We start from the raw sequence: 24037 nt of genomic DNA on the forward strand, positions 1-24037 counted from the left end.
ACTAGAGTTGCATTACCTACTGACAAGAGTATCTAGCCTTCTCACTTTTAATGCCATTGCAAATGTTCTCAGTTTCTATTTCAAACATACTACCCATCAGTTACTAAGTTCCGTCAATATAGTGTGACTACAGACTACACAACGCGTTAGATCCTCAGCAGACGACAGATTTTTTCCTCTAGCCTCTGCATGCAGACTGGCTCTGGGGCCTACCCAGTCTCTTATCCAGTAAGTACCAGGACTCTTCCCAGGGAGTAAAGCACAGTCAGTGTACGACACTGACACCCCCCCCCCCTCAATCTAGTGTTGAGGTCAAAAGCAAGTAGGAACTGTACTTCCTCTCCTGCTAAGCACCTTCATGGTGTGCGATGGAACAGCTTTACTGTACCTTTCAGTTACTTATATGTCATCTTGAATATCTATATTCACTTAAATGTCAGACACTTTTCAGATATATGAACACACAGAAAACTGCTGTAACGCTCATGTCTAATATGGGTAAGGCCTTCTGCAGAGTTGACTACATTTTCCTCAGTTTTTAAAACTAACTGCCCAACAGCTATGAAGGAAAAGCATGCTACTCACTTTTCAGAAGTTATCTAGGCAACGTCCCAACTCCCAGCAGTCAACTACTCAACAAATTTCCTGATTTTATATATTCACTATATCACAAAGTCCAACATTGGATCCTTTCTTGAGGTACTTTAATCCAGTTCACATTCTCATAATCTGTTTTCATCAATTTTAATGTTGTCCTTATCTATACTTGAATCTCCTAAGTGGTCTATTCCAAGTTACAATGCAGAATTCAGTTAGTGATCAAGATGAAGTCCGTGGTTGATTCAAAAACAAAATTTAGGCCTACATCCAGGTAAAATATAGTGAAAATCTTTTCTTGGGCAGTTCTGACGGTGACTGCGGTCGGTTCTACTTCTTTCAAAGTTCTGATCATGATTAATAGAACGAACACCACATTAACAAAATACCACTATGTTTACACTGACCACATGCTACGAGAAAGTACGAGACCAACACATCATGCTACAACTACGTTCATCTGTTGCAAGCAGCTGCAGAACCAAAAAAAAAATTATTTATACACACATAAAAGGATGTGGCATAATGCTGTTTTTGGTGGCAAAGGATTAGACAATGGAGGGTTTAAAGAATTCATCTTACTAGTGGGTGGTAAAATTACAATTATTCATCATGATCCTCACATACAAATAAAAACTAACTGTAATTCTATCGATAAATTTTACATAGTAATAACTACCATTGTTCATTAAATTAATTTCCAAACTCCTGAAGCCATAAGTTGTTATTTTAGTATAAAAACATAAAATAAAAGTTGCACATTTTTCAAAGATGCATATTCACACAGTGGCAATGACAACGTTGTTCATCACAGAAAATTGGAACATATCAAGACATGGAGGTGCCTAGTGACATGTTCATACACAAAATTATGACAGCAGATTAATTAATGCCTATAATATCTATATATGTTTTGAAATCTCAATCAACAGACAGACCTATCAGAGGACCGAATGGAAGAGGAGAATTGAGGAGGCCATGGACCGAATATGGACCGGGGAGCCATATAAGAAGAATATTTATGTTTGTAGTTGAATCACATATGGTGCATAATGCACACAGCTTAGAACATACTATAGGGATCCTTTGGAACCAAAAAAATGATGACGTTAATTTATTGTTATATATAAAGAGTTACAAAGGAGTTTTAATTACAGATAAATTTCTAACTGTCTCCTTGCAACAGATTGATTTAATACTCTTTAAATAGTCAGAAACTGTAACAGTACTCACCCATGGATGGAATGTTGATACAAAGAGCTTGGGAGAGTCTGAGGTAGGTGCGTCCAAGTTCATAAACACAAATTTGCAGGACATCACTGAAGTCAATTAGCATATCTGATCATTCATTAAGGTCAGTTTATTACAAATGTCTGTTGCTAGTATTTTAAGTAAGTATGTATCACACTGAAAGTGAAATTGTATTGCTAATAAATTTATAAGTTGCCCTCGGTGGACTAGTGGTTTGCGTGCTCGCCACTGGAGCCAACGTTCATGAGTTCAAACCTAGCCGAGGTTGATGGATTTTTAAGGGTGATAAAAATCTGTAGCACAACTTCCTTTGGAGCGGAAGTAAAGCCGGCGGTCTTATGTCGTAGATTTACGGCATGTAAAAGAACTTTACAAGCATAAGCAAAATTCACCAGCCATTTCTCACCGAAGTCACTCCTTATTCACTACTAGATGGCTCTAGTAGTCAAATCAGGATTGAGTAGAAATTGTGTAGAGGCAGTGGGCACACTTCAAAGCCAAAGAAATTTCCCACATGGGACGAGGCCAAGGCTCAACTTTGGGCTGTTGCGCCACAGAAGAAGAAGAAATTTCTAACTTCCTTTTAAACGAATATTCTTTGTTCCCTATAATAAGAAATATCAGCAGAGAGTAAAATGATTCTTGGTTTATTTAAAGTGTGAAATGATTCTGAATGATGGATTAAAAAGGACATGGAAGGAAGTGGTTATAATCTGTCTTTTATGGTACTATGGCATATGCCTGGAGAAAGTGAGGAAAACCACAGAACCTGTCAGTCAAAGTAGTTCTAATTTCAGTAATTTACTTCTTTTTATTTGTTTAGGTTTCCATGCCCATGTTTAAGTTTTTAGTCCACATGGTTTGAACAGAGGTTTCTATACATGCCAATACATTTTAACTTCCCTGCATATTGCTTTCTTACATATCCAGCAGAGATAGGAAATGCAAAGATTCTTGTATTCCAGATACCTATATGGGTCAGACAGTTTTGCCTCAGTTTCATATCTGAGACGTGCAACAATTTTCGCTGCACACAGCTTGTTTATTGAAGAGCACCTCCTTAACACGTGAATCAATAACAATTTTAATAATATTTTCATTAAATCCAGTTATTGGTATTAGGTAATATCCTAAAAACCTTGAAAACCCATACAACAGTATTAGTATTTTACTACTGTAACAGGAAAGGATACGTGGAGTTCCTTCAGTTCTGCAAGTCATATACACACATGCAGCAACAACGTGGGTATTTCTTCTGCCTCTTGTTAGCTGACGTTGTAATGCCATTTTGTAGAAATTAAATGCTGTATCTATGCAGTGTTGATTTAACCTTTAGTTAAAATAAATCTAATTAAAATTGAAGATTATCATGAGACATTTACAAGTTATTCAACACACTCGTGAGAATAGACACAATAATAAAATAACATTTTTTTTAAGTCTATCCTTGTAAAATTTCAGGTTCCCATGGCAGTGAGTATAAAGATGGCTGTCTTCTGGGTTGTTACACCACGTAGCGTGATACGAGGTGCCTGCTGATTCCAGTCATGCCCTGATGATGGAGACAGCAGGCACCTCTGAAACATCAGTAAATTTCTACAAGACTACATGGTACATCATCCAAGAAGACAACCACCTTCAGATTAATATTTATTACTCAGATATACCTCAAAGTTTCACATGGTCATCTTGTTTACAAATGCTGACTACAAAAAATATTCATGTAGAATTTGTAGGTATGTAGTTGCAGTGCTCGACTAGTCAGTGCTGTCAAACCAAAAGCCTAATGTAAATTTCAGATTTCCTACACTTTGCTGTTTTAAATTCAACAAAAATATTTTGTGAAGGTATATTACCACACATAATTCAAAACCCTTTACATTCAGTAGCACTATGTCACTCCCACCTCAAACGTTGATATGAATATCACATTAGTATTACTGATGGTAACAAATTAACAAGATATACCAGGTTTCCTACAAATCAGTCAAATGGTTTAAAAGTTATCAGGAGGGACAGACACAGAGACATGGTGATAAAGAAAATTAGGGTAAAAACTCTGGCATAATGGAAAAAAGTACATCACTGACAGCAGATGCTTTCACATAAAATACATGATTACCATTGTCTAGAGTTTGACCCTTTGTTCATTTCGATCACTCAATGTGACAGTTAAAATCAGTGTCATGAATGGTGTCAACTCATGGGTCTAGTAGGCCTAACATAGGATGTAAACATTATTAAATCTTACCGAAGTTGTTGAGCCAAACTAACTATTGCTCTTTTCGTGTTCCTGAGTGTTATCTCTCTCGATTCCTTTCCAAGTCCAGCGTGGAAAGCTAAACAAACAGAAGGGAATTAACTGTTATTATCACAATGTAATATTATAGTGACCCAGCAACTAATGTGACATGCTGTTTATTAAGGTCGTGTAGTGTACTAGTGCCTGCATTACATATTCTCCAATTTTGCCATATTCCTGAAACCATTCAGTACTGTTTCCTTTTTACTTTATAGTTCTAAATCTTATTCGTACAAACCTTATAATAGCTTATTTATGACTGTGCCATTAAATTAAATATGGAAGTAAACATTCACTCCCTACTATCTACTGAAAAATAATGACCTAGATTATCATAAAATATGTAATTTGTAACTAATCCCAAAGTCTGAATTTTCTCAGCATATTTAGAAATGCACACACTTATTAATAGTACAATTTGGTAACTTACAACCACCAAAACCTCTTGCGCCTCCTTTAGAATCAGATGAAACAAACTGTCCAAGTGCTGAGCTACCCCCATGTGCATTCTCTTCAAACTGAACTTCAGAGACAATGATGCTGTCTTCCAAAACTGAGCCACAATTTGTACACACTGCATCTCCACGAGCTGGATCTACATCTATTTCAGAGCAGCCACAATTCTTACATTTACCACTCGACATCTTCAATCTATAAAAAGCAAAGAAGAAGTACTTCAATAGGCCAATATTGAATAATAATCATGTTACTAAGAAAAACCCACATGATAAACATATATAAACATGGCTTAAACTAACATATTTGCAGAATGAAAAAATGGCATATCCTGAAACCAAATCTCCATCTTTCTAAGAAAAGCAAAAAGAATGTTGACTTGTCTGTCTTCAGAGATGTTGTACCATGCATTCTGGAAGAAGTTTACAGATGCTTCAGAGGTGTTTACTGCCTCCATCATCAGGGCTCACAAAAATAATGTGATCACCCATGGTTTGGCACATTTATGCTTCCAAAGAACCAGTATTCAGTAAGAGTGGGTATTTCTCACTTTTTAGGTTATGTTGGACTGAATATTTAGCATAGAGAACCAAAAAAAGCTTATAGAATTTTTATGGTAAAACGTCATGCGAATGGGCAAAAATTATGTAATTGTTTTGACTGTACTATGTATATTTACACATACACAAGTTTACTTACACTGCCGCAAGAAACACAAGTCCCATAAGAAATACATACTGGTATATGTAATTCAAAGGCAACTCAAAACTTTATTACATTTTAATGATTAGAATCAATTTTTCTGTCGACAAGTGACTCTTGGATCTTGTCCAAGCCCGCATCAAACAACATGCCCACTTACATCAAGTTTCGTCAAAGCCGTCTTCCGCAAGCTGTAAGCTTTCGTCTGTGGACGGAAAGACCAATTTGCCTTATAAATTAAAAAAACCATATGCAAATCTTACAACAAAAGGGGAACTCACTGCTCCAAGCTACATCAATACTAAATTAATTTTAAACTTCAGCACATTCATCCAGTGCGAGCAGCACAAGGTTATCTAGCATGTAATTTAATCATTTCCTCATAAAATTGTGTATTATATAAAGCAGTACATACCTGTGTATAGTTCATATGAGTGTACAAGACTACAAATGTGACTAAAATTTTACCGCATTTTTATTCATTAAAATACTCAAGTTACATCAACATTTTTAATGCACTGACACAACTACTCTTGAAGTTCCAACTCCCCAGTCCCTCAGGTGTGCGGACCGAACATATGGCTATACAGAATGGCCAACATTCATTCACTAAAATTTATAAGACATTAGAGAACAGAAAGCGTTTCCCACTGAATATGAGTTTATTAATTTAGGGACTCCGGCTTCTTGCTAATACGCTGTTTCGAAATGCATATGTACCGCTGCTTTAAGTAAAATGAACTTAAACACGTACGTAAAATTGGCATTAATATTTTCTTGACTTGCATGGGAAAACCAAACAAGCTCAGCAAGAAGGGGTAGGCAGGATTTTGGAAGTTCCAAATGGGAAATGAATAATCACTAGGCAAATGTGTTGACAAAATTACATGTTCACTTACACATTAGAAAACTCTCATAATTATTACCCAATTTTAAAATATACATATAGAGAACCAAATGAATGGCAAATTGTATCTGGAAATAGAAAGAGTTCTCCCAAGCTGCAGTGAAGCTTTGATTGATTAGAAAAGGAGTAATAAGACATTCACTGCATAGGCATCATACAAACATGCCTACATATAACCTTTTTCCAAAAGTGAAAACATTAACAGCTTTGCATATTTTCTGTCTGACTGTCACTTCCCAATGAATCAAAAAGCAACAATCAGTCTAACAGAGAAATACAATCATTTAATAAACATAGTAAGCATTTTACATATGATAAATTGTCCAAATGAAAGAGACCTATGTTTTGGAGACATTTAACATTTGTGCAAACACTTCAAGGATTTTAAAATTCATGTGTATTGCTAATTACGGTACTATTCCAAAGACCTTCAACCATTGAAAACTGCTATGAATACATTAAACATATGAACAGCAAAATATGAGCAAACACTATTAAATTCAAAGATGGGTATCTTCTGGATTATAGAACCATGTAAACTGGTAGAAGTATATCAACATAATGAGAAAGCATATTTGTATTAGGTTGGATTTTGTTTTCAGAATTACCCAATGGCATCCTTTCAGAATACGACTAAGAATTTTATATCACAATAATTTCATGAGCCAAAAAAATTATGTTTATTTTGTGACCAATTAATTAGGTCTCCAATAACAGTCATTCAAAACACTTCTTAGTGCTTCCCACAAAAACTGATCAATCAAAATTAAATTGAACTCCTCCTTTACAACATGAACAAATACACACATTCTGCACTATATATTAGATCACATTACACTTAGCTGTATAGTATTACATATAACTCAAAAGTTCTTTTTAATAAAATCATGTAATATAATTTAGTGTCAAAGAATGTCTCCTTTTCTTACTATGTATCTGTGACTGTTAAGGGAAGCATGCCCCTTAAAAAATGTGGACTTCATAAAAACATCAAGCTTCTATTTTGTCCACCTGAAGCACAGACTACAAATATAAAAGTTCTAAAAGTGTAATCACATTTGTTATACAATCAAAGCATATAAGACAATCCAACTTTGACAGGTTTTGCATAAAACAAAAGCACATCCTCACACAGCATATTTCATCAGTCAGGAAACAACAGCATGGAAGACATCCCAATAATGATAAGACGGTTAAAATTTCTATCACATAATTTCTTTGTACAGGCAAGTTTCTAAGTTCTCATGTGTATGTGAAGGTGGTCTAGACCAGTGGTCCGCAATGCGGTGCCCACCAAGGCTTTTTTTGGGTGCCCGTGTTGTTACGAAAAGAGGTTATACTGAATAATGAAGGCTGTTCAACCATGAACATTATAAAATCAAAGCACAGATCTCGACTTACTGACGCCCATCTTGATGATTGTTTGCGAGCAGCAACATCATCCTACACTCCCAAATTTTAAAAACTGGCCGATGAAATGCAGTGCCAAACATCACACTAACTTCCCACTTGAGTAATAATAATTGTACTTATAAAACTACATATTTTTGATTGCGTGGTTTCTTGTATCATTAAACGTTGTGTTGTTTTGTGTATTATTTGGTGTCCATATCTTATTTGTCCAAAGAAAAGAAAATTTGGCTTTGTTAATTGGTTGGTGCCCACGACGATCTCATAAACTCTCAAACGTGCCCGTAAGCACAAAAAGGTTGGGGACCACTGGTCTAGACATTCAACAAAGTACCAGTTATAATCATGAGGTCAGGACATCAGCTCTCTGCACACATTCCACTTAGCAAAACTTTCAAGTACCTGGTTGTGTGCCACACAGCTTATGCACAGACCAAATGGCTGTGTGATACTAGCATATTGCTAAACCATTAACTCCAAGCTGAAGTCTGGCCAGCCAGCTTCATAATGTGCGGATTTAAATACCTTCTTTCCATACAATAAAAGTTAAATACATTTTCATAAAACATTAAGAGCACTTGCACATTCTTGTGTAATACTCAATATGGTACATAACAAAAACTTCGGGTTTACTACTAAACATAATGGAGTTTTGCCATGACTGTCGCCAAGAATAATGTAAGAACTGGTAGCAGACATAAAATTCATATTCAAAGAAAACAGCTGATAATGTGGAATTTGATAAGTGATTCTGATAAACTGAATCCACCATAGTGACATTTACTGTTTCCAGTTATTGCACTTATTCTGAGAGGTTAAGACAAAAAGGAATTAGCTTAATTGTGATTAAATCAACATGTGAATGTCATATGCATATGTGACATATCAATAATTTTAAAAACTGTATGCAAAAAGTTTACAATAAATTCCTTACAAAAAGGATAAATAAATGCTAACAATTAGAGCTCTGTTGTTTCCACGTAAAAATATGTCAGAGAAACGTCAAATATGGGGAAAAGGTGGCACCTTTTTTACCACCCATACAGAATGAGCACATTTCTCACATGCACTTTGTGATATCTTCCCATGAACAAACCTCAGATAATTCAAAATTGTCTTCTGCCATACTAATTGATTCTCTCAATCTCTCTCTCTCTCTCCAATGGCAAATCAAGCCTTGGGTTCTCGATTTTACACCACCAATCATCCCGGTTCCCAGAGGCTATTCGAGGTTTTGTAACAATACAGTGTTTTCCAGCCCAACCACCAACCTGGAGAACCAGGCCTGTGTTTATGGCCCCCAGAGACAGGGTGACCCAGCTATACCTCCAGGCACTAGGTAGCTCAGGGGTGCCACACCCCACACCTACTAATGTGGGCCCCTGAGGGGATACTAACTGATTAGTCCTCTTATTTACAGCAAAGTGTTATTTCTGAAACAACTTCTGATACTTCTAAGAGTTTTTGAGGCAGCAAGTGCCACTAATATGTTAAAATTCCTTTCAAAACAACACAATAAACCAAAACCCAACATCTGCTCAATTCATCAACATTTTCATGGAAATTTTTAAAATTCATCAGTTTTCACATAGCCACCAACAAACTGCATACTTCAAGGCCATGGAAGGACCCCCACACTCCAAGCCACCAGTAGTGTTGCTACAGTGTTAGTTCCGAGCTGCCTTCGCTCACCTAGGCATCACTATTCATGTTGCAAAACTGCAAAATTCTGTTGTGACCTTGAAGCATGCAATTCATTCGCAGCTACTACAGTGGAAAAGTACTGAATCCCATGTAATAGTGTACCCTCCGCTAAATTTTATGTAGAAAACTGAAATGAAACAAATATTTTAGAAAATAAGTCAGTGGACCAGAAATGGCAAGCTGCTTCCCTGTTCAAACCAGCATACCAACTGGACATCCTCAAATGATTATATCAACTGGTATGTTTCCAAATCCCCACTTAATGGTACCTGCACCTTGTTGAGGTCGTGGGGCTTGAGTACCTCAGTGACCCCAAAAGCTATGCTGGCGGTAGCATAGCTGCTGGTAGGGCTTCCCTAGCCAGATTTGTCGAGGGGGAGAGGGCAGACTAAGACCGGTACCCTGGTCCTCCAGGTTGGGGGTTGGTCGCAAGGCTAACAACCTTGCACAGTAAAAAGGAAGATGTTTCGAAACCACAAACAAAGCCTCAAACAGACGGACCTAACAGAGGACCGAACGGAAGAGGAGAATTGAGGAGGCCATGGACTGAATACGGACCAGAGAGCCATAGAAGAAGAAGAAGAGGATGTTTCCAAATGATCTTGCTTCACCATTCAAGCTTTGAAACACAAACCACTGGAAATCCTGGAATGAGTTACATAATGTATTTATTCTTTTTATGACTCTGACAGTATCTCTTCTATAGTCCTGTCATCTTGCAGTGGTGAATTGCTAAGTGCAGGTTCACTTTCTAGAAATTCCCGAAGTTCAGACTCAAGATCTGGCACTTCTCCTACCTCCCCCGCTTCTTCCTCTGCTTCTGCTTGAGAGGATGTGCCTTCAACATCAACCTCCTCTACTATAGGCTCACTCGGCACAGACTCATTAAGCACGCCACTCATTTCTGCAGTTGCAGTGTTTGGTGTTCCATTGTTACAAGATGACGTTATGCCATCAGATGTATTAAGAGTCAAGTTCTGCCTCTGTTCCCCATCTTCATGACTAATGTCCACAGGTGAGGACTCAGCATCCATAGCCTCAGCTGGAGATGCAGGGGGCGAGGTTCCAGGTAATATTCCCATGGCTTTCCTAAGAGATGGAACTGGGGCAATAATGACAGGATCCACCTTTTTGGCCATATCTTTGAGGCTTTCTGTGATTTTCTCCGCTAACAGAAGGAAACAAATTCAAATTGTAACATTCTGTAAAATTTAAAAGTTAGGAATATCTTACTATTCTGACATACACTTTCAGTACACAAATGTGAGGCAAAAATTCAAGACGAAGATAAGAAAAAATTCTTGATGATCATTTTAAAAGCATTTATTGCTTTTAAATTTTAGAAATTATCTTAGACTGAATGTTGTCTTATATTTGTAATTATGGTGGAGCTTTATTTACAAATATTTTCTGTATGAGGTGCCCAGTAGCTTACAGTCTTGCAAAATACAAGGATCCTGTTCATATGGACCTGTCGTCAGACAGAAAACTAAATAATAATAAATAAAAGATATTTCAATACAATTAATCAACACAAATTTCAATTCAAACAGTATATTAACCAACTCACCAAGCTGAACTTCACTATCAGAAGGCTGGGAAACATGGGACAAATGAGCTGGCGGAGTAAGACTTAGCCGATCACTCTGAACTTGTTGTAACTTTTGCAGCAATACAGATGTCTGTTCCAGACGGACTTGCATCGCTTCTTCTGCTACTCTTTGTTCCTCCCTCACTTGTATTTCTTGCTCTGTAATAGGAAGGAGTTTTTAGTAGCCAAAAGAGCTGTGTATTTCATTAGAACTGCTTGTATTCACAAAATATATGATGAAAACTTCTTACTGCTGGGAACTTTAACTATCACATAATAATAATAATCCGTGGCATAACAGCCCTCTGAGAGCCAAAGTCGACTAGCCGCCTGCTGGCCTCACGTTCACATGCCTAAGCAGAGAAGAACGATCATCCAACCAGATATAGGGTGACATGTGGTCAGCATGACGAACCCCAGGCCATTGCTAGTTTCCATGACCAGATTACGCTACCCATTGTAGCTCCCCAATTTCCTCACGATGCTGGGTTGGCACCGGTCAAAAATCTCATGAGAAATTTCTTTCCCCGAGACTTGAACCAAAGCGTATTCCGTATCGCCGGTCCGAAACATGATGCCTCAGACCACGCAGCTACGGCACGGGACTTAACTATCACATAACACTCACAATAATTTATTTCGAAATGACAACTCATAAAACAAATAAAAGAAAGATAAAAATAATTCCTATTTGAAGGAAATAATGTTTGAGAGAATGGTTCTATGCATAATTAATCTATTTCAGAATGCTTCGTTTTTCTTTTCAGAGATAATTGCTTTCCTTTTCAATTTATGTACTTGTTTTGCATACAGAACTGAATTTTAAGTACAGCAACGCTCTGTCATTAACAGTAACAATGTGGAAACTAACACAAACCTGTGTAATCTAGTTTGAAGCAAGGCTTCTCTCAGATATCTATAAACAGCATATACAATCACAGAACATTCTAAATACTACGAGGTGCGATCGGAAAGTTTCCAGACTGTGTCAATAGAGGGCGAACCGGATGTAGTACGAGCTTCTGCCGCTAGGGGGTGCGGCCTACATTCACAGTGAATCAGTGTGCCAGCGGGCATCATCGAATTAGCATTTGTTTCTTAGTTACGGGCGTTTTGGTAGTGCATTACACCGACCCTCCTGCGATTTCGGAATGGCGTGTGCATCAAATTTTGCCAAAGACTCGCCAAAACGGCTACGGAAACCTATGAAATGCTAAAGCAAGCATTTGGGGAGTCCGCAATGGGTCGTGCACAAACTTTTGTGTGGCATTTACGTTTTAAAAATGGCCGAACCTCTGTCGATGATGACGAGCGTTCTGGACGACAATCTTCGAGCACAACGCCCGAAAATGTTACGAAGATTCGGCAGGCCATTCACGAAGATCGACGTCGTACCATCAACGACTTGTGCGACATTGTTGGGATAGGCTATGGGACCTGTCAGCTGATTCTAAAGAAAGAACTCCACATGCGACGCATCATGACAACGCGCCAGCGCACACCGCCCTCAAAGTTCGGCAGTTTTTAGGCTCAAACACCATGGCCGTCATCCCGCACCCTCCTTATTCGCCGTGTGACTTCTTCCTCTTGCCAAAGATGAAAACTCAGCTAAAGGGAAGGAGATTTGAGACGATAGAAGAGATTCAGGCAGAATCGCAGATGGTGCTTGACAGGCTGACAAAGAAAGATTTCCAAGGATGCTTCCAGGCTTGGCAGCGGCGCTGGGATTGTTGTGTTCACTCCCAGGGGAACTACTTCGAGGGTGATGGATGAATTTAATACCTGAGATAAGTGTACGGGTTTTTATAGGCGCAGTCTTGAAACTTTCTGATCGCACCTCGTATATCAAAAAGTGTTATACTTCACAGTCAACTCAACTTTCCAAAAAAAAATTGTTTGTTATACTCAAAAAAATATGGTATTTGGTAACTTCCTAGTTTTAATAGAAAACAGGCTGATATATAACAATTAGAATAAATATTAATTGCTTATCTTGTGCTCAGTTCTTTAAAAGCAAATAAACAGTACTCACCAACAACGTCAAGGAACTTCGTATCAATTCCAACATCAGAAAGTGCCTTCAAGGCCCCAAAATCAACTTTAATATCTGGTGGTAAAGAAGACAATGAATGTATCTTTTCATCTGACATTAACTGCACAGAAATTGGTTTCCCCTCTAGCAATTGCCTAATCTGTTCCTCTTCCTCACGTAATTTCCGCCTCTCCTCCAATATACGCATTGTCTTGCGATGCTCACCACCCGTCAGTAGATCCAGCAAATTATCTACCATTGTAAGTGTGTAATCACAGTCCTTGGAGAAATCCAAAATGCTGCAATAAAGAATACCAACCAAATTAATTATAATACCTACTCTGTCTTGAACACAAAGTTCAGTACAAATGAAAATCAAATCCGTGTCTTTCAATATCCAAAGAAATTTGTGGTGTATGTACCTGCATATAAAGTAATGCATAAAATACACTAAACAAAAGATCCTCCTCCTTAAATACTTAAATGAACAACAGTATAAAACTAACATTCAGTGAAAATACATTATTACAAAAGCTAATAAAACTAAAGAAACTTGTCTTAATTACTGACTGTCATTTTCCCACAATAAAGGTTTAAAAGTATATAAATGTGAAAGAAAGTTAAGAAATTATATCACATTTTCACGTATTTCCTGTGTCGGTGCCACTATTTTCAAGTACAATAGCAAAATACAAAGGATGAAAGATAGCAACAAACTGGTTAATCGTTAACAAACAATCATATTCCTAACAGACTAGAGGTCATATTTCAATCATTCACTTTGATTTTATTTAGTCTTTTGCTGTTAATGTATGTACATCTGCAGCTGTTTCCATAAAAATTATAGTACAGAAGGTATTTCAGTCCTCCAGGTTGGGGGGTTGGTCGCAAGGCTAACAACCTTGCACCGTAAAAAGGAAGATGTTTCGAAACCTTGATCAAAGCATCGGACAGACTGACCTAACAGAGGACCGAATGGAAGAGGAGAATTGAGGAGGCCACGGACCGAATACGGACCAGAGAGCCATAGAAGAAGAAGAAGAAGAAGAAGAATACTGAATGGCATTAGTGTTGCTCCTATCTATCAAGTTCATTTCTGCCATGTTGTACTGTTGATAAAAAAGTAATATCCAATGGCATGCTGTTGATACTGAGTTTCATAAAAATTGTTGCTGATATTCATAAATGAATCGTGGGAAGAATACATCCATAGGAACAGTCCCTCCTTCTTCTTCTTCTTCTTCTTCTTCCCTAAGTTACCTGCACATTTCTTAATTGCTTACCTTTCAGCATATTGCACACATGTTTCATCTCCATAAGTTTGGTATACTAGATCTGATTCTTCTTTTGTTAAATTGGCAAAAGTGGAATCATAAGAGGGGGCATAAGAGCCAAAAGCACCATAATACAATGGTTTAACTGTAAATAAAAGAAATGTTTGACATAAAACACAAAAAATACACTACATAGCAGGATAACAAAACCATAATACTATTGAAAGACATATCACAATAAGATAAACATAGCATCTCACCTATTTAATATACATTACTGACCCAATGAGATTTACTGTTAAATGATAAATGCAAATTTAGACCTAATAATGAATGACATACTCAAAAGATTTATGACTGGCTTCAACAAAATATAAAATTCTGTCAAACAAATCCAAGAAATTGTATGCTTCTTACTGATTTATATGCATTTCCATTAGTCAAGTTCATGAATATAAAACATTTCTATAAATAAAACTGTCAATCAAATATCTATTCTGTCCTGCCAAACATAAAATTCAAACCATTCATTCATACCAGTCTTAGCAAGATTCCGCCTGTCCTCCCTGAACCCTTGCAGTTGACCTGTTCCATGTGTGAGTTTTCCAGTCAACATTCCTAATGAAATGGGTCGTTCGTTGGTCCCTGGTGTTACACCTTCCCCAGGAACAAGAACTGATAAAGATGTACTACCATCTTTACGCTGTCTCAAAAATCCCAGCTTAAAAAAAAAGGATAATAAAAATTAAACAAATCCACAATTCAGTTCCAACCAAGAAATATACAGAACAAATTCTCATGTTAATTTGCATCAATAATTCTTTAACCCCCCTGATAAGTGACAAATTTCCTTAAACGATCTTCATACATATGTTTCAGTGATATGTTAAATTATGTTATTTCAAAAGTTTAATAAAACAACCAATCATAACATATTATATGGTAGCATCTCTTGAACTGCTTGGCAGAACTGAAGAAAAGCAGGAAAGCCTCAATAATATTAGTCAACTACAAAGCATTATAGCATAGGCAAATCTATTCCAAAAAGTGGACAACAAGGCAAGGAAAATAGTTCATACATGCACGCACACACGGGCATGTGCGTGCGCACACACACATGTATGTATATGTATCTGTGTATGTGTGTGTGTGTGTGTGTGTGTGTGTGTGTGTGTGTATAAACTGCTTTATAGCAAGCCATCACATTAAATTTTGCATAATAAAAATGTTATAAATACAAATATTAGCAATTAATTCAATGTCTCGTATTTGTTTTCACAAAGGATTTACAAAATCAAACCAGCAACTCGTTCTTAGTCAGTTAATGCACAGCATACATTATAGTTATGCAATACTTCCATAAAAAGCAGTTGAAAGAATACCACAAGAAATTTTTATCAAAGGCACTGAGCATCAAGTTTAAAAAAATAACATTTGTTTTCGAACATAATTTGCACCAAAATAAGCATGAATTATGCCAGAAAACAAAACACCAAAGCCAAATGTCCAGCAAATAAAAGTGAACCAGATTAAATTCATATAATATGTTGCAGTTACATTTGTGTTTGGTCTCTTAAGAGTCAGCCTTTCAGTTGCTGCCTGTGCTGCTCTCTGTGCTTGTTCGAGAATTTCTTCTGGGGTTAGGTCATCTGGTATAGCTTCAAACTTCCCACTGGAAACAGTCAAAGAAAGATGTTTCATTCTTGGTCACATTAGTTGTTATACATTATGTGAAACAAAAAATTAAGAACATGTTTATGATCACGCCACACGAATTTCATAACCCTTTGCTTCATTCAGAAAAATGTTATATAAAATTTATAGATCTTAAAACGATAAAGTCTATGTCATAAACAAATTTTACATATTATCAACAGGCATGGAACTGTCGAATACGTACGGCAGTCAAAAAGTTCCCAGAATTGTGGTATAGCACTGTAAGGGCGGTATCGCACTAGGATGCCAACGGGAGGCCATGGCGCAGCTGCCAGCATCTCAGCCAAACTCAATGTATTAATTTAGTAGTCATATATCGCACCTGGCATCCGTCTGGCAGCGCTTCAAACTTGGCATCGATGTCAACCACGATGCCAAGTGAAAATGTTACTGGCATCGCTGCCACGGCCAAGGACAAATCAACATCACACGACAGTCTGAGGCCAGTCCATTGACGTTCGTGCGTGTGTGTATTTCTATTTCTTTCAAACATGGACAATTTCAACACCGAAAGATTGATAATTGAAATTCAGTCCCGACTATGGGATTCATCTGCTATTGAATACGCAAACTGGGACTTGAAAAAATTAAACTGGGTAGAACTTGTGGAAATATTTGGAGGAGGAGATTTATTTACAGTAGAAAAGAAAGAATTAGGTAAGAAGTGTTTCTATGGCTTTATTTGTGGGGCCGCTTTCCAATATGGTAACTTCATTTTTAAGGTTTTTTTGTTTAGCAATCTATGCATCTATCTATATATCACAAATAATGTGAATTAAGAAGAAACCTGCTTTTATGTTTTATTAAATAAAGTTTGTTCATGTAATATTACATGTGATTTGCAAGAACTGAAATATTTCAAATTCAATAATGTATAATGTGTATGGACGTGCAAAGTGTGTGTATATGGAGAATTTTTTTACTTATTTCTTTGTTGCAGAATAGAAATTCACTCCAGGTATGTAGTTTTGATAAAGGTAAATCTCATTTCCTCAAAAGTGATAAAAGTGGACATTTCTCCTTGCTAATAGCCCTTCATTTCGTGATCTCATAATGTCGATCCATCTGTTCGCTCGACTGGCGTCGAAAGCTGGCAGCTTGTCTGGCGTCTTTTTCTGGCAGCTGGATGCCATGGCATCCTAGTGCGATACCGCCGTAATGGTAGGACATATGGCAACGCTTACCTAATCACCTTCAAAGTAGGATCCTTGCGCACAAACACACTTGCTCCATCAATCCTGCCATTGTTGGAAGCACCGGCGGAAGGCTTCATTTGGAATCTTCCACCTGTGCTTCCAACAATGGCAGGATCGATGGAGCATGTGTGTGTGTGTGTGTGTGTGCGCAAGGATCCTACTTTGAAGGTAAGCATTGCCATACGTCCTACCATTACAGTGCTATACCACAATTCTGGGAACTTTTTGACTGCCCCTCATATTGTAAGTTCTACATAACTGTACAGTATGCTTATGGACTGATAGAAGTTACTACATAACATAGCAGTAGATATGAATGCAAGCGATAAAGCCTACCCATTAGTGGCAGGAATGTGAGAAATAACAGCGATGCATTACAATAGGGAAGGGGTGAATTACTCCTAGTCCTAATGTTACACCCACAACTGTAAAACTGACTTAGGAGGTAAATGGCACAAATACACAGCTGGATTTGAACCCTGATAGAACATTCCATTGTGGCATCATAATTCTGTGCTGCTAGGCCACAATACTGCATGAATGCTACTGTCAATAGACCAGGAGAAAAGCCCTGCGGAGGGAAGTCGTTTCTGGGGCGGTGCAGGGGGAATATTTACTATCAAGTGGACTAGAGGGCTGCTATTGGTGGGAAGTTTGAGACATCAGAGTTTTACACTACCACACACAGACTGAAAACATCAAGCAGTTAAGAGTATCGTGTAGTGAGAGCACCTCTAATGAGTTCTGTGGGTGTTGTGATAATATTCTAGATTAAATCACTGTGCCTCTGTTAGGTAATCTTAAAACTGTGCCCATTAGATTACATGAAAGCCTGTTGTCTGTTGTTTGTTCAGTGGTTGTGGAACGAATGCTTTTAGGATGGGTCGTCACTCACTGCAAAATCTTGCGCATGTGCGTGTATCGCATTCCTAGCAGGGCTTTTCTCCTGGTCTGTGGACTGTACACATATATCTAGTATTTACACGAAAAAAGCAGCAGTGTTTCAAACAATACTAGACTAGTCAATCATATACATAACATGAAAAAGACTCACAGTGGTCTACTAGCTTCCTTCAGCTTTCTCCTGTGTTCCCTACGGAGCTCCGATGACTCTTCCCCTTCTTCTCCGACAGTTTGATCTTCTGGTGTTTCCATCTTCACACCTCCAGGTACCTGAACAAGTTCCTCAAAGCCCAAATCAAATCCAAGCTCATCGCAAGTTAACTCCCCCATGTATGTCAGAACAGAATGGAGTGGCTTCAACTTATCAGGACTCATCATTTTAAGCCCAACATGAAGAAGCCTCTTGGCAGCTTTATAGTAGATTGTGTCTGGATGATTGTACACCATGGCATTGTTGCACATCAATTTGAAATCCTCCTGTTTGCCAAAATAAACAATATTTCATCCAAAAACAAAAATTACAACTGAGCTACTAAAACAAAAGTAAATGTAAAGCTCTCCCACTATACACCATGTAGGCAATTGGGGGGGAGAGGAGGTAAAGCACCTACTCATTCTTAACCTCTGCCTTAGATAGGTGTAAGTGGTCAGTGTCATGCCTTGAAGTGCTTCACTCCCAGGAAAGGACCCTGGTACCATGTAAGGTTCGTGAATCAGGGAAGCCATCGAGATCAAATTACATCCCAATAACTTCAACAGGGAAGATGGACTTCACCTGAGCCGGTCCTGGAAGCCTCTTATTCACACTCTTCTGGGCTCCGAGAGCAATCCAGAGTGCACCACCAGAACCAACCAGACGATTAACCTGGCCCTTTTCAGGGCCCCGATCACATTCAACTGAACTCCCGATGTCCCACCGGACGCACTTCCCGAGCCCCCCCCCTTTCCTTTCTCTCCCTCTCTCACACTCGTCCACGCGCTCCTATTGGTCCACTCCCACACCTGCTCCCATTGGCTCGGGGCAGACTACTCCATTCACAGTCCGGCTCCTATAAACCTAGCCCCACACACCCTATTGGCATATTCATCGCCCTGATTACGGAGGCAGTATGACCTCTGAAACGTTGGTTAACATCAACCAGACTACGCAGAGCAACAACCCAGAAGACAGAAATCTTCTGACCCTGGTACCCATTGGACAGGCCCCAGAGCTGGTCTGGATGCAGAGGAAAAATCCTTTGCCCTGTCAGGAATCAAATCCTGGTCATCCAATCCATAGTCAACCACTATACCTACTGACTGGTGTACCATAGCTCCTACAACTGAGCTACTACTTATATTAATATAACTAACATATATTAAGAAAGTCAAATATAACATAAAACTACACAAATCTTGTAACTTTATAGCTGGACATAATGTAGAGATCCAAAAACTTGATGTCATTTAACAGCTTACAATTCAATACATTATTTTTGTTTATTTTGCCCATTCTAAATGTTGTTGTGTAAAGCTAACCAAGGATGGCTTTGCTCAAGAAACAAATGAATTAATTTATAAGCTTTATCTGTTCCATTTTACCTAATCATTTTTGGTATATGCTTAACTTTAAGTAATATCTATAATGGAACTACTTACAATATATTCATTAAGAGCTGAATACTGATTTTCATCAATTTTCTGTTTCATTGTGCTGAAGTCCATTGGTTGGTGAATGATCTGAGAGTAACCTGGTGCTATGTGATCTGTGACTGGCCATGCAAAAAACTGTTGTGGATCCCTCTTCTCTAGACCCTTCAGAAGATAATCCAAAAGTTTTTGAAGAGGTGAGCGCTCCTGTCGCTGACGTAGCACACATGACCGTGGCTCACGAGAAAGTCCAACCATACCAACAGGAACTACAAAAATAAATGTCTGTCAATTTCAGAAACAATTAATATCAGTATCAAAATGTTACCAACTCAAATATACCATTTGCTTCTTCATTATCTGTAACAACACTACTTTGTATTTTTGCAGCAAGACAAAAACAACAGAATTTGGAAAATACATAATGAAATAAAAATACAGGGCCAGTGAACTAAATGATGAATTCTTAAGTAGTAAGTTTTGCAACTCTGAGATTCCTACCAAACATTGCAAATGAGTAGTTTGAATTTTTGTGCTGAATTTAGAAGACCCAAGATTCAAATCTTAATAAGCTAGCTCTCTGTTTTCAGTGAGAATTCAGGTCCTATAAAGGCAAGTATGAAGATGATAGCCTTCTGGTATATTGCACCACAGTCTTGTAGAAGATGACCAACAAATCAGAGGTGCATACTGCCTCCATCATTATAAACCTCAAATGTCAATCAACTTCTATGAGACTACATGGTGTAATATCCCAGATGGCTATCATATTCATCTTGGCTTAGGTTTCTTGTGACTTTCCTACATGCCTCCAGGCAAATGTTGAGACAGCATCTCAAAAAAAGCAGTTCATGCTTTCTTCAAAGTTTCTAATTTATCACACACTCATTCTACCATATAATGCAAGTAAAGGGGTGTAATTAAATAAACCAACCAATCATGCATTCAGGCCAGTGGTCCCCAACACAGTGCCCGCGGGTGCCATGGTGCCCACCAAGGCTTTTTTTGGGTGCCCGCATTGTTACGGAAAGAGGTTATACTGAATAATGAAGGCCATTCAACCATGAACATTATAAAATCAAAGCACAGATCTATAATTACTAATGCCCATCTTGACGAATGTTTGCGAGCAGCAACATCATCCTACACTTCCAAATTTGAAAAACTGGCCAATGAAATACAGCGCCAAACATCACACTGACTTCCCACTTGAGTAATAATAAGTGTACTTATAAAACTACGTATTTTTGATTGCATGGTTTCTTGTATCATAAAATGTCCTGTTGTTTTGTATATTAATTGGTGTTCATATCTTATTTGTCCAGAGAAAATAAAATTTGGCTTTGTTAATTGGTTGGTGCCTGCCACGATCTCATAAACTCTCAAATGTGCCCGTAGGCACAAAAAGGTTGGGGACCACTGCTCCAGGCAATACAACACTGCATCGTGTAAATATGTTCTACTACATGCAAACCTAATTTCTGAATTCACTTCATGTAAGTGAATGTCTGATTCAAACATTATTGATTGTGTATGTGTATACAGAGGTTCACTCACAGGCATTCTAAGTGTGTAAGAAATATTCGTGTCTTTAATGAAGTAAATAACCTTTTAATAAATATTGGCACAAAAGTAAGACTGCAGTTTCAAGTCAGGTTATGTATGCCATACCAGTGTTTTTTTTAAAAGGTTATGGCCCTTGGTTACTTGCAGACATTGCAGTGTAAGACTACTTTCATACTGTTATGTCCACATGCCTTTCAATACATCTCTTATGGGATGGATGAGGATTTTTTCATTATGACAGTTTACAGTTTCCAAAATGTCACAAGACTTCCAGCATATACCGTCTCTTTCACAAAACTGAAGACAAAGTCCAGTCTGGTGACCTTGCTAACCAGCATCAAAAGTGCTCATTCAACTGATCAGTCACACGCACATGCAAGTAAGACAGAGAGCAACATAGTGGACCACAAAGATTTCAACTTCTTCTTGTAACACCAAACACTATGACCAAACATTGTGTTGGCCATTGAAAATTTCCTACCAAGTTGCACACACCTGGCACATTTAATTATTCCTGTGGGTTCTGGACACTCTAATAAACAGATGATAACATTAAGCATGTGAAGGTTACCTCATCAGTCGACATAATGTTCCTAATAAAATGAGGATGGTTTCCAAATTCACTTAACATGATGCTACAAAACTCGTACCTTTTTTCTGCAGTCAGCTTCATACAAGAATTGAATAATTCTATATTTAAATGCAAGTCATTAAAGATACTGTTCAAATATCTTCTTTAGATTCGAAGACTTACTGATTCTCATCTCCATATATTTGAAGGTCTGTGAATCAATGTCATAACTGGCTTAAGTGTTTCATTAATTCCGGATTCTAAGAAGTAAAATTCTCTGTTCCAGGGTTAATTTAGGCATTACTGTACTGCATATATTCAGTGTACACATTGTAACATCAGCAAACATTACCACGTAACAATCCTTAATGGCACTGCAAATCCAGAAAAAACCCTTGTCATTGTAATACTCAACCTGACTTCAAACTATATTGCCACTTTTGCTCCACCTTGTATTTCAACAAGGAATGCCAAGTAGATTTTTATTGCAAAGTAAGTTTTGGAGAGCTTTTCATTCAACCAACCCTAAGCTTCAATAACACAAAAAACTCATGTGCATACTTTGGCCTGAATGATGATGATATAAACCATCTCCTGGCATACCGTGGTTTTGTATAATTTCTCCTACAATACTTGGTTTCAGATTACAGTTGCTGACATCCCCCACTACCCTCTTTGGAAGAGGTGGATCAGAAAGTGACTCTTCACCCATACTGATGTCATCCTGACTTGATTCATCACGAAGCCGCTTACGTTTCTCCTACAAACAATATTAAATAAGACAGGAATATAAAATAACAGTCCAGTTCTGAGCATGCTTTATTTATTTTATATTTCATTTGCATGTTTCCTGCATGATTTAATGTTTCAAACATGAAACATCTTTCATAGTATAATGTAGGATGCAGAGAATGTAACATGTATGCCTCATTATAGCCATATATTTTACAAGTATACTTCAGTCATTTCTCTATTGTGAAGGGAATAAAATATGTTATAAATAATCTACAAGATTTTATTACCATCATTTGCACACTGTGCAGTGTCAGCTCCCTTCTGCCCCCTACACTCGACACATGTCAAGCTTGCTGTCGACAGTCTTCTGGGTTATCACAGTGTGGACTTTTAGTTAGATACCAACATTTCAGAGAAACATATTCCAGCCCTAAACATGGAGACTGTATGTTTCTCCAGAACACTGGTCTGTACTGATATGTCCACATGGCATTATGACCCACAAAACTGAAAATAACATCTTCACACTTGTGAAAACCAAATATCACATATAGCACACTCCTTGTTCTGCAACAACTATACAGACCTGAGTTCTGACATCAAACAATCATAAACATAAATCGTAATTCACATGCATTGAGGGAGGTGGAAGAGAAAGTGCTTCTGTATTCATGGTTCATACTTTTGCTTACCTTATGATGATGTTTATGTTTCTTTTCATGTTTGTCTCTGTCTTTATCTTTTTCCTTTTTCTTCTTTTTCTTTTTGGCTTTTTTGTGTTGCCTTTCGCAATGTAATTCCTCCCTTCCAAGGAATGATGCTGCGGAATGTCTTGACTCTTCATCACCCGTTGTTGGAGCTACACTATAGTTGTTCGAGTGTACTAGAGGAATTGACGGACCTGGAGAATCGCTACTGTGTTCTGGAGTCGATGAGCTACCAACCTTCAGGATTAGCTTAAGCGCAGGCGGTTTCTCAACTCCAAACTGTTTATCTAGAATGAATAATTTCACGTTCAAATAGAGGATTCTAGTAAGAAACCCAACAGTAACGACTTCTAAAATGAAGACCGGTATTAACCTGGAGAGACAATTCAGTTCGATACATCTGGTAAGAGCTCTTGACGTAAGTGCACACTTAGTACCTGTCCTCTCATAAACAGCCATCCTACCGCTTGACTGCATGTCATTTCAAACCCATAACACCAATACTTATTGCATTAGTCTACTACCAACTTACCTTCGTATCGATCTCGTTTGTCAGATTTATGTTTCTTGTGCTTTTTTGATCCCATTCCTAAAGAATCAATAATTCATAAAGAATCCCTATCTTATTATCTTATGTAAATGTTAATTTGGTTCAGAATAGTACCACATCACTCATAGAAAATCTAAGTAATCAGAACATAAACGAAATAAACGCAACAGACCCACGCAACCACAGACGCCATTTTGGTTGCCACGGCTTCTGTAATAATCACCAGCAGTAAAATAAG

General features: G+C 37.8%; 2 protein-coding genes across 5 annotated transcripts in view; both read right to left on the reverse strand.

The window, feature by feature from the left end:
• Brf (Brf RNA polymerase III subunit) overlaps positions 1 to 6071 on the reverse strand; it is a 48082-nt gene extending 42011 nt beyond the window's left edge. Inside the window, exons 1-6 of one of the 3 annotated variants that reach the window (XM_022063980.2) lie at positions 5724 to 6071; positions 5469 to 5513; positions 4581 to 4801; positions 4100 to 4187; positions 3042 to 3178; positions 1831 to 1935 (exon numbers count right to left, since the gene is read on the reverse strand). In XM_022063980.2, the coding sequence (XP_021919672.2) occupies positions 1831 to 1935; positions 3042 to 3178; positions 4100 to 4187; positions 4581 to 4794 (544 nt within the window). In that variant the 5' untranslated portion in view covers positions 4795 to 4801; positions 5469 to 5513; positions 5724 to 6071. Of the gene's footprint in view, positions 1 to 1830; positions 1936 to 3041; positions 3179 to 4099; positions 4188 to 4580; positions 4802 to 5305; positions 5413 to 5468; positions 5514 to 5723 lie in introns of those variants that run through there. The other 2 variants (XM_022063891.2, XM_087358131.1) reach the window with 2 other exon arrangements.
• A 132-nt stretch (positions 6072 to 6203) lies between these two features.
• Brd7-9 (Bromodomain containing 7/9) lies at positions 6204 to 24016 on the reverse strand. Of its 2 annotated transcripts, none has more exons than XM_022064885.2 (11): positions 23782 to 24016; positions 23235 to 23536; positions 22411 to 22567; positions 19680 to 19939; positions 18193 to 18518; positions 15784 to 15898; positions 14764 to 14947; positions 14236 to 14371; positions 12953 to 13251; positions 10900 to 11079; positions 6204 to 10497 (listed from the first exon to the last, which is right to left on the reverse strand). In XM_022064885.2, exons 1-11 carry the CDS (start codon positions 23834 to 23836, stop codon positions 10007 to 10009), a joined length of 2505 nt encoding a protein of 834 aa, XP_021920577.1. In that variant the 5' UTR covers positions 23837 to 24016; the 3' UTR covers positions 6204 to 10006. The 2 variants fall into 2 exon arrangements, with proteins under 2 accessions (XP_021920577.1, XP_021920493.1); XM_022064801.2 differs by having other exon boundaries at positions 22369 to 22567.
• Between the last annotated feature and the right edge of the window lie 21 nt (positions 24017 to 24037).

This window comes from Zootermopsis nevadensis, unplaced genomic scaffold, assembly GCF_977971745.1.
Source record: "Zootermopsis nevadensis isolate Lab colony 2312 unplaced genomic scaffold, Znev_1.0 Znev_ptg000029l, whole genome shotgun sequence".
Lineage (NCBI taxonomy): Eukaryota > Metazoa > Arthropoda > Insecta > Blattodea > Termopsidae > Zootermopsis > Zootermopsis nevadensis.